The 10545-nt window shown below is 41.9% G+C and overlaps 1 protein-coding gene across 2 annotated transcripts in view; it reads left to right on the top strand.

Moving 5' to 3' along the window:
* The first annotated feature begins 86 nt into the window (after positions 1–86).
* Positions 87–10545, top strand: part of GOT1 (glutamic-oxaloacetic transaminase 1) — a 29804-nt gene continuing 19345 nt past the window's right edge. The window contains exons 1-2 of one of the 2 annotated variants that reach the window (XM_007118036.2): positions 87–331; positions 8234–8415. In XM_007118036.2, coding sequence (XP_007118098.1) covers positions 214–331; positions 8234–8415 — 300 coding nt within the window. In that variant the 5' untranslated portion in view covers positions 87–213. The remainder of the gene's footprint in view (positions 332–8233; positions 8416–10545) is intronic. The other variant, XM_024121556.3, reaches the window with a different exon arrangement.

Raw genomic sequence — 10545 nt, 5'->3', positions numbered from 1 at the left:
TTGGCTAATATCATCCAGTCCCTTTTGCGTCAGAAGCTCGCGATTGGTTAACCGCGTTGCCAAGTTCCGGACGCGGCTCGACCATTGGAGGCCGCGGGCCCGCCCCTGCTGGCTAGGTGAAGGTGAGCGTCTCCTCCAGTCGCCGCGGTTGGACAGGACCGAGCGGCTTCAAGCGCAGAGTGGAAGCTTTCGGCCGACTCCAGCTTTCTAGCTATGGCGCCTCCATCAGTCTTTGCCGAGGTTCCTCAGGCCCACCCAGTCCTTGTCTTTAAGCTCACTGCTGACTTCCGGGAGGATCCGGACCCCCGCAAGGTCAACTTGGGAGTGGGAGGTAAGGATGCAGTGCCCAAAAGCGTGAGCAGCCAGGGAGTGGAGCGGGCCTAACCCTGGCTGTGGGGACCGTAGGAGATGCCCAGGCCCAGCTTAGCTCCGTCGGAGAGAAGGCAAGATCCACGAGGCTTAGTTCAACCTGCCCATTTTACAGGTGGGCATATGGAGTCCCTGGGAAAGGGAGATATATCAGTGTACACACAGAAAAGGTGTAGCAGTCAGGGCACAAACTCAGTTTTTCCGATTCCGCATTGTATGTTCGTTATACTGCATCCTTTCGCCTCTTAAGAAATAGGGCGGCCAGGGATTGAAAGGAGAGGGATAAAAATAGGAAGCCATATAGGCTTGGAGTCCTGGCTGCTGGGGAATGGAAAAAGGAGAACTCTTAGCCCTAGGGAGCTCTGGTCTGGGTCGGTAAATGTTTGAGTAACTACCAGGTATCAGTCAGGTAGTTTACCAAGCCTTGTGCGGGGAAGACTGAGTCTTGGTTTTGGCCCCAAGGAGAATAAAATCAGCAGGTGTTAAGTGATGTAATAGAGATCTAAAAATGCTTCTGAGACAGGTTAATGCTCCCTGGGGATCTGGGAAGAATGTTCTGGCTCTCACAGATGTGGTGGGAATGGGTAGATATGGTGAAAAAGAGAGGAAAGAGCGTGGACAGTAGAAGCTCACTTTCCACACAACAGTGTCATCATTTCTTGCTTGTATTTCTTGGACAGCTCAGAGCACGGGCCTCAGTTTTTCCTACTGCCAAGAAAAAGATTTGGACTGAAATGCCTCTGAAATTCCTTTAACTCTTATCTTAATCTTCTCTGGTGAATTTGTTATTTCTGTCACTGTCATTTGGATGTTTGAAGACACACCAACACTTACTCAACCACATAGAAAGATGAGCCAGGGAGAAGAGAATGAATAGGACAATGTTCTGTGCCAGGGAACAGACTTAGAGCAGAAGGACTCGAAATTTCTGAAAGAGAAAATTGAGCTGTTTTGTAGCAGAGAAGCAGTAGCGAGAAGGAGGTGCAGGATCAGGTGTCCCACAGTGACTGTGTCTGTACATAGGACCTGTTAAAGTCTTCACCAAGGAATATGGAGGAGGGGTGAGGAAAAAGCCATTAAAAAGTGATGGTTTGTTGAACCTGGGTAATGGGTACATGGGCATCCATTATATTATTCTCACAACTTTTGTGTATGTTTGAAATTTTCCATAATAAAGCATAAAAAAGTCAATTCAGAATACATAGTTTCACCCACAGAGGGAAAGTGATGTTTTTAGCAGGCAGCAAAGTGGAAGTGATATTGAAAGATTGCCTTGAATTCAATTGGAATGAGCACTATTCAAGCTCTTAATTTAAAACCAATCCAGAACCTCCAAGTATTTCTTTAGGGCCGGATATATCGTGAAGAACTAGTATTGATATTAATCCAAATACATGTTTTTAAAACCTTAGGTTTCATTGGCTCAATTACCTTTGAACTATCTTACAGGATTTTGGTGAGGATTAAATGCATTTAAAGTGCTTAGAACAGTCTCTGGCACATAAGTAGTAGGAGTTATGTAAGTATTAGCTGTTACTGTAGTTGTTTTGGCATTTCTTTGCATAAAACATATTGAATAAAAATTTTCAGCTCAAAAACTGCAAAATGAAATAATTTCTGACATTGGTTCAGAAATAAATTGCTCATGCATAGAAAAAGCACCCTGCCAGCCGAGGCCAGAAGTGATTGGCTCAGAAGCATATTCTGCAGCCCAGATGGTGGTCAATTCAACTGTGAAAGTGCCTTTGTCATGTTTTCCTGGAACTGAGGAATTCTTCTCTTTACTACAAACAAATGATTTATGCAGTTAATCGCATTTAGTGCTTAGGATGACTCTGGAGGGTTGTTTATTACTATTACTGTTTTAGAGGTAAGAAAGCGGAAGCCCAGATTGATGAAGCATTTTGGTCGAGATCACATGGCTGTAGGAGGTGGAGCTGGGATTCCAGGCCACATTTCTCAGGTCCCTCGGTCTCTGCCCCCTTCTCTATTGGGCACCTTCAGGTGGTCCAGAGGGAGCCAGTGTATAGTAGTGGAACAGCCAGGAGACCTGGGTACAGGCCCAGGCCTGCGGTCCAGTGATGTGACCTTGGGAGTGTTATTTAACATCCCCAGACCCAGTCTGTTAAATGAGGAGCCAGAACGGAATGACCTCTCTCTAAAATTATACTCTAAGATTCACTAGCATGTTACATGACTGTAGTATAGAATAATAATGTTACTGGCTTCATCAGATGACTGAGAATTAAATGAATAATTATGTGTGTGAAATGTGACATATAAATGAAAAGTGTTGTATAAATGTTATTTTTGATGATCACTGTGACCCGTCTTTTTTGTGGATGGCAGGTGCTCAGATAAAGGTCTCATTAAAGTATAGTAGAATAAGAAGTCTCTTTACGGCTTTCGTATGTCCTAGCTCTATTTATACACATCCCGAAGTATACCCTTTGTGAAGGAAATGTATTGATAATTAATCTCTGACTTTGGTGAAGATGCCCTTTTTTTTTTCTAAGTTAAGATAAAGCCTAATGGAAGTTAACCAACTCAAGTTCTAATGATGTTGGACATTTAGAACAAACTTCAACTATAATCTCATTAGCTCATTCCTACTTGCAGATAGTTTCCCCAGAGATTTTCTTCTTGCTGTGACTATTTGCATAATTTCCATATAGTTAAACAGAGCAGAGCATCACATTTTTCACTGTTAAATATGATGCTCTTCGAGTTGACTGTTGTAGCGCCTCGTAAAGTTTCAGACAAGTGACTTTAGGGGCAGGGGAGATATGAGTTCAGCCTGATGCAGCCTGAAGCAAGACATTTCTACATAGACTCCAGTCCGTTCATCATGTAAACTTAGCTTTCTTTTGTTCCAGGTAGACTGTGCTTGCTTTCATATTTGTTGTTGTTTTTAATGTGGGTTCTTAGCATCTTCAAATAAAGTTGTGGGAGAGACGTGCTGTATCAGGTGTTTCTGAGTACCCCTGGTCCTCTCCGCAGGACCCTAGTTGGAGAAGGGCCTTAAAGAGGCGTATGTGCATGGGCTGTTGGGTAGGGATGGATGGGGGAAGTGGAGATCTTAGGAGGAGGAGGAGGAGGGTGATGGTTTGATCATCTAATTCTCCGTGTTCTTCTGGAAATCGAGACTCACCTGCAACCTGTGTGACTCCTCTAAAAGAGCTGCTCCTCAGGGAGAAGGGTGTGGTGTGTGGAGCTGAGGGGCATGCTGGTAGGTAGAAAGGCCCCTTGCACAGTCAGTCCTCTGGGGCCTGCTGGCTTCAGGCTTTCCCTAGACATCTCTTGCTCTTTAGAAAAAGCATAGGGATCCATGAACTTAATTAATAGTATGACAGCCTAGCTCTTACAGTTCTTGTGATCTTGGGCAAACTTTTCTGGCCTCAGTTTGCAGATTCCAAAAATAGAGATCATAATATCTATTTTGTGAGTTGTTATAAGAATTAAATGAAAGTTAAAAAAAATGTGAAGTATTTAGCACAGTGCCCTGTATGTAGTAAGTATTCAGTAACTCCTTGTTATTACTATGGCTTCAGCCACCGTCCATGTCTATAATTATAAAATCTTTCTTTCCATCCTGGACTTCTTCCCTGGATGCCAGACCCATATTCGCTGCAGTTTGCTGGACACCTCAAATTCAAAGTGTTTAAAACAATGCATGGATTCCACCCTCCCCTCAATCTTTTCTTTTTTTCTTCTGCTTTGCTCTATATCTTGGATGCCCTCTCCCCTGCCCCACCCCCAGTAGTCTTTATCCAGACTAGAGAGAGACTTTGGAGGTTGTCGGTGACCCTTTCATCAGTCCCATGTATATTTATTTGGTCACTAGGTTCTGTCTTTTTTACCTCATAAATTTATTTTGAATGTCTCCCCTTTTGTTTATCTCCGCTGCCGCTGCTGTGATTCAAGACTTCATTATTTCCTTCGTGGATTATTGCAGCAGCCTCCTGACTTCACCGTCTGCTTCTGTCCTCCTTCCAGTTTATTTTCCGTCATGTCACTCAAATGATTCTGTTAAAATGTACAGCTGTCCATGTCACTCTCTTGCTTAAATGCTTTCAGTGGTTTCCCCATTGAGACAAAGTTCCTTAGAAGAGACCCCAAGACTCCCTAAGCCATTCCTTGCTGCTTCTCCATGGATCTTACATCCGAGCCATGAAAATGCAGATCCTCAAAAACCTCATCTCTCCAAGCCTCTGGGGCCTTGCACAAGTGTTCCCTCTGTCTGGAAAGTCCTTTTTCCTGTCTTTTAAACTCTTATTCATCTTTCATACTTCATCTTCCCTGATCACTTACAGGAGAACTAAGGACTCTATGCTCTATGTTTCCTGGAGGGAGGCCAAGACAGTATCTTGTTTTATCTTACCCATCTCTGTGTAGCTACTTCTAGCCAGTACCTGGTTCATGGTGGATTCAATAAGTAGCGGTCAAATGAGTGAGAGAATGAAAGAATGAATGAGAAACTCATGGGTCCAACAAAACGGGAATAAAACCCCTCTGGGAGAGCAGGAATAGTGGTTGTTGGTAATGCCTAACCTCATTGCTCCAAACGCCCAAGAGTAACTGCAGTTCTGCTTCGGTAGGGCAGTGAGACAAGGCATTGAGAATAAATCTAGAACTGAATCTGGGGGAAACTGGGCAGTGAAGAAGGAAGCAGAGGTGTGAATTGGCCATTTTCTCTTTTGTCACAATATGGACACAATGCCTCCCTGCCTCCAGTCCTATCACAGGATTTTTTAGAGTTGCACAGAGTATACATCACTGGTAAGAACAGCGTTACTATGGCTTTATCTTTCATATTTTATTTATTTATAATACATGATTTACAAATGACATATCATAAATATATGTAGCATAATTATATATTAACCATCCAAACACAGATGGGAAGCATAATAGAACTGGTTTTTCTACAAACACCCATATTCTTGTACATCTAAACAGTATCCCCTCTGTGTAGTGTAGTCCGCATATACTGCTATTGCTCAAAGTTTTCCGAAACCCTCTTTTGGAATGGCCTTCAAAGCATGTTAGACCCATGTAGGAGGCCATCTTTTTATAGCTGTTCTCCATTAATATTATTCAGTCCATTCACCCACCTACTTTGCTGGACATAATACAAGTACCATTTTCAAAAATTAAATTTACTTTCAAAGGACAAAGATTTGGCATCACTGAGGATATTCAAAAAAAGAGATGTCTCCTCTAAAAACAATTCCAAGAGAAGAATTCCAAGAATATTTTGAACAATGGTATAGCATTGTGATCATAGATGGGGTGATCTACTTCAGGGAAAACGATTACTTGGGAGTCATTATTTTGGTATCTCTTTGAAAAACCAGACCAAATCTCAACTGATAAAGTAGGCTTTTTGAACTTGTTGAGAGGGAGGGAATTTGGTGGGCCAGGGGGTCTAATGTGAGTGATATGACAGTATTGTGAGTCAGATTCACCTACCCAGAGACTGGTTGTTGGTTAGTGGCTGTGTCAGTCTGGAACTCTGTCCACATTTCTATTACTAGCTTGATATGCTTTTCAAATTTGCAGATGACACATTCCTGGAACGTAGGGTTAGTTGATGGAGTAGAAGACAGATGCAAAATCAAAATATCTTATAAAGTCTTATTTGTGGTCTGACTTTTGATCTAGTAATTTTACACCTAGAAAAAGTTTTCCTAAGGAAGCATTCATGAATATGTGTAAAGTATAAGAACATTAATTGCAGTGTTTATATTAGCAAATAGTCAAAAGCAACACAAATAGTTAATAAATTATACATAGAAAGGAATATTGTCTAGCCACTAAAATTGTGTTGTAAATGGCTCATATATATGAAAAATGTCCAGTTGCATCCACGATAAGAGAAATGCAAATTTAAACTACCCTGAGATAGCATTTGCACTCTTAAATTGGCAAAAATTCACTCAGTGGCTGTGGCTGTGTGGAAGCAGACATTCTTGTACATTGATGGCAGTGATGTACACTGATAACACCCCTGCCCTATGGCACAGATGTATACTCTTAATACCCCTGCCTTATGGCAGCGATGTACACTGATAACACCCCTATAAAAAAGCCAATGTGGATATATCTGTCAAAACTACAAATACACAAAGTATGCTTAAAGGTAATATATTTGCATTTAAACTTTTCATTGATTGCCACCAGTATTCTTCCAATCAGTTGTTTTAACCATATTTGTTGTACAACCATGTGATGTAAAATGAGAATCAGTTGAAAATAGTAAACTAACGTATACCCTCAAAAACAACAACAACAAAATTACACGTACTTCTCAACCTACTCTTCCATTTTCAACCCTGCCTCTTACAGCTATATTTACATATATGTAAGATGACATATGTACAGGGTTCACTGAAGTATTATTTTCTAATAGCCAAAGATTAGAAACAACTCAAATGTCCATCAACAGGAGACTCGCAAAACAAATTATAGTACATTTATCAGTTATGCAGCTCTAAAAAGAACAAAGACACTCTGTGTGCACAGACTTAAATAGTTAATGATGATGAAAGATATTCATAATATATATTTAATAAGTGGAAAAAAGCATGTTGAAAATTCTATATAAAAAATGACACAATTTATAAAAGAACATACTCATGTAAAATAAAGTTTAAAAGGCTGTACACCAAAATTTTCATACTCCTTATCTCTGAGTGCTGGAATTACATGTTAATCATAATGTTTATTATTTTCTTTCTGGGCTTTTCTAAATTTTCTACAATCAACATGTGTTGTTCAGTAAGCAATATCAACCACCCTAAAAAAGTGATTTAAAAAAAAGTCAGGGATTAATGTTGAGCAGAAATCAACAAGATAAAGAAGAATTACTTAAAAAATTTGTTTCACAGTCACTTGCCAAAGTATAGGTTTATTGGAGACCTAAACAGTCCAGCAGAAGCAAATCCCTGTCAGGACTCCTGCTCAGAGAAGTCATTGGCTTGGATGCAAGCCAAAGCAGCTGCCCTCTCAAGCTATAATCTCAAAATGATTATAGGGTAGTATAGGAAAAAAAATCAGTGATAGGATAACTCAATGTAGACTAAAAATACTTTTAGCGTAGAAGAAATGCTTAGAAATTTGCTGTAATCAAGATTAAAAATTATGAAACAGGTAAACTTAGATCCATAAAAGTGTGGAGCAGAGGAAGTGAGTGGTGGGAACAGTCAAAATGGTAAACACTGGCTGATGTCAAAAAACAGCAAGAGGACAAAGATGTGTTTAAACTTGTTGTTCGATGATTGTGTAACCAGTTGTTGGAATCTTCAGTCACAGGTGTTTCCTCGCCATTTGTCTCATTTCTGTTCTTACAGGACAAGAGGAGGAGGTGGGCCTCCCTCCACCCTCCTCTCTCTCCATGTTTCTGTTTGAAGGTGCAGCGTTCATGTGAAGTAGCACCGAACCCTTTTCTTGGGGAGATGCAGGAGGAAGGCGATTACTGGGCCAGTGGTCATAGAGACCTCAGTGTCCTAGTGATATTGACATAGCATTTGTAAGGTATTTTTAATTTGCGGAGTGCTTTTGCGTGCACTCTCTCACTTGATCATACTCTTGGATGTCTCAGTTTTATTTCAGCATTCTACTTTTTGGAGGTCACATATTTAAGAACTATAATTTCCATAAGGATAGGAAACTGTCCTTCTGCCTTCCCAGCACCTAGCCCGGTGCCTGGCCCAAAGCAGGCGGTCAGTAAGTGAATGAACTTTAATTTCCCTCACAGTTCTGTTTTGATTGGAAGGTGGTAGAACCCTCCCTGTTCACAGCTCCGAATTCTTCCTTGGACGAAGTCTAAGGCTCCGTTGTATGTCTCTTTCCCGTGTCCCAGCTTATCGCACGGATGATAGCCTGCCCTGGGTTTTGCCAGTCGTGAGGAAGGTGGAGCAGAGGATTGCTAATGACAGCAGCCTAAACCACGAGTACCTGCCCATCCTGGGCCTGGCAGAGTTCCGGACCCGTGCTTCCCGCCTGGCCCTTGGGGATGACAGCCCAGCTCTGCAGGAGAAGCGGGTGAGTTTTGGGTGAGGATCTGTTTTTTTCTAGAAACTGTGAGGGTAAAAAGTGGTTAAAAATTAGGTGTTATGTCTATTGAACTGTCAGTGAATAAGGGTTTAAATAGTGTGACCTCAGGAACTTGATAGCACGAATAACATGCTTCTGTATAAAGCACAGCTTCTTCAGTTGTTCACTTTTGCCCAAGAGATGATCAGATTTCGGCTGCTGGGTTTGAAGCAGTCAGTGGAAATGCCAAGCCAAGGTAATTTAATGTAATGATCAAGAGATTAGGGTCTGGACCCAGCTCTGCCACTACTTTTGACCAAAGGCAAGTCATTTGCCCCTCCAGCCCCTATGTCTCATCTACATGTTAGGAAAAGACTAGTTTATGGTTCATGGTCCCATAAGGAGCGTTTGCATAGGGGATCATTCAAGGGGCCTCTGAACTCCCTGAAATTTTATGCAGAATTCTGTGTGTATGTGTATTTCTGGAGAGAAAGTTCATAACTTTTATCAGATTTTCTGAAGGAACCTATGGCCCCCGAAAGTCCAAGAGCCACTAGTCTAGATGCTCTCTGAAGATCCTGCCAGTTCTAATATTTGATTCTTCTAGCCTTGGTCTCAGCTTCTCTTCATTTAACTGCTTCCTGGTATGTAGTCTATGTATAACTAGAGATACATGGAAGAGGAATGCATTTGGGGAGAGTCTGTATGTGACAGAAAGTGGTGTGATAGAGATTATCAGTGTTGTAGGAATTCAGAGAGACTGGCAAAGGCTGGAAATGGGACTTGAGCTGAACCTTGGGGGATGAGGCCAGGACACTGGTTCTCAACTGTGACTGTATCACCTGGGAGGTTTTAAAAACATTCTGATGGCTGGATCCCATACCAGACCTGTTAAATCAGAATCTTGGAGGGTACCACCTTTCTCTGCCCTTTTATTACCTTTCCCTACAATTCCCTTCCCTTCATGGGTATTTTTTAAAAGCTCCCCATGTGACTGCAAAGTACAGCCAAGGTTGAGAACTGCAAAGTACAGCCAAGGTTGAGAACCACAAAGTACAGAGGAAGAAAAAGGAGGGGTATTTGTCTGGAGCAGTAGGAGTCCAGGGACAGAGGTTGGAGGTGAGCAGGTCTAGGTTATAAAGAGACCTACCTGATTAGGGCTGGGAACATGCTGGATGGATCAGGCAGGCTGATTTTGGCAGTCAGGGCAGGGGAAGCCTGTTGAAGGTTTGCGCAGAGAAGTTACCCAATAAGAGTGTTTGAAGAAGATAAACCTGGCTGGATGAGTAGGAAAGGGAAGAGCTCAGGTTTTTGCAATAGTCCGATTAGGTATTGTGCAATTTATACCAACTGCCCTTATTGCTCTGCTGGACAGTGTCAGCCCCGCTGAGCAGCCTTCATGCAGGTACAGCCTTCATACATGAAAGAGACCACATCTTGGAGTCACTGATTTATTTCCATGCTATTACCCAGATGCCCTGATAAGCAGAAAGGCAGGGTAAAATGAAGGCTGCACACAGGAACATTCTTATGTATATCAGGAGACCAGGAGGCTCTGGGTGAAGGTCTTGGAACTCAGATTAGTGATTAGGTAAGTAATTAACTTGATGAGGATTTTGTCTGGATTGGTATAAGAGACTGAAACTGACTTGCCTCTAGGAACTGAAGGAATATGGGTAGAAATGGTAGACTTTAGAGATTATGGGTGGCATTGGGAAGTTGCTGTGAAAATCTAGGGTTTCCACTGAGGGAGGGAGAGAGTCCTGATGAAGTTTGAAAATGGGGAACTTTGGCGACTGGGGGTGATCTTCTGAGACGTTGTTGATAAATTAGTTGTAATTCCATTGCTGACAAATGAAAACAGAGGTTCTGTGTTGGGGAGCTTCTTCCTCTAAGACTATACATTTCTTATATGATGCTTATTAACTATGTTGGCAAATAGATGCTTGTTCCTCTGCCCAGGGACAAAATGCTCTGTTCCCCATTTTGATCGCTTAATACTGAGGCTTGGGGCTATTGCTTGTGGCATAGAGCCCTTCCTCTTAGTCTAGTTCATCCTGTGTTATGGTTTTTTTTGTTTTGTTTTGTTTTGTTTTGCAGTACGCGGGCCTCTCACTGTTGTGGCCTCTGCCGTTGCGG

Source organism: Physeter macrocephalus, chromosome 20 (genome assembly GCF_002837175.3).
Source record: "Physeter macrocephalus isolate SW-GA chromosome 20, ASM283717v5, whole genome shotgun sequence".
NCBI lineage: Eukaryota > Metazoa > Chordata > Mammalia > Artiodactyla > Physeteridae > Physeter > Physeter macrocephalus.
This window is presented reverse-complemented; position numbering and strand designations above follow the sequence as displayed.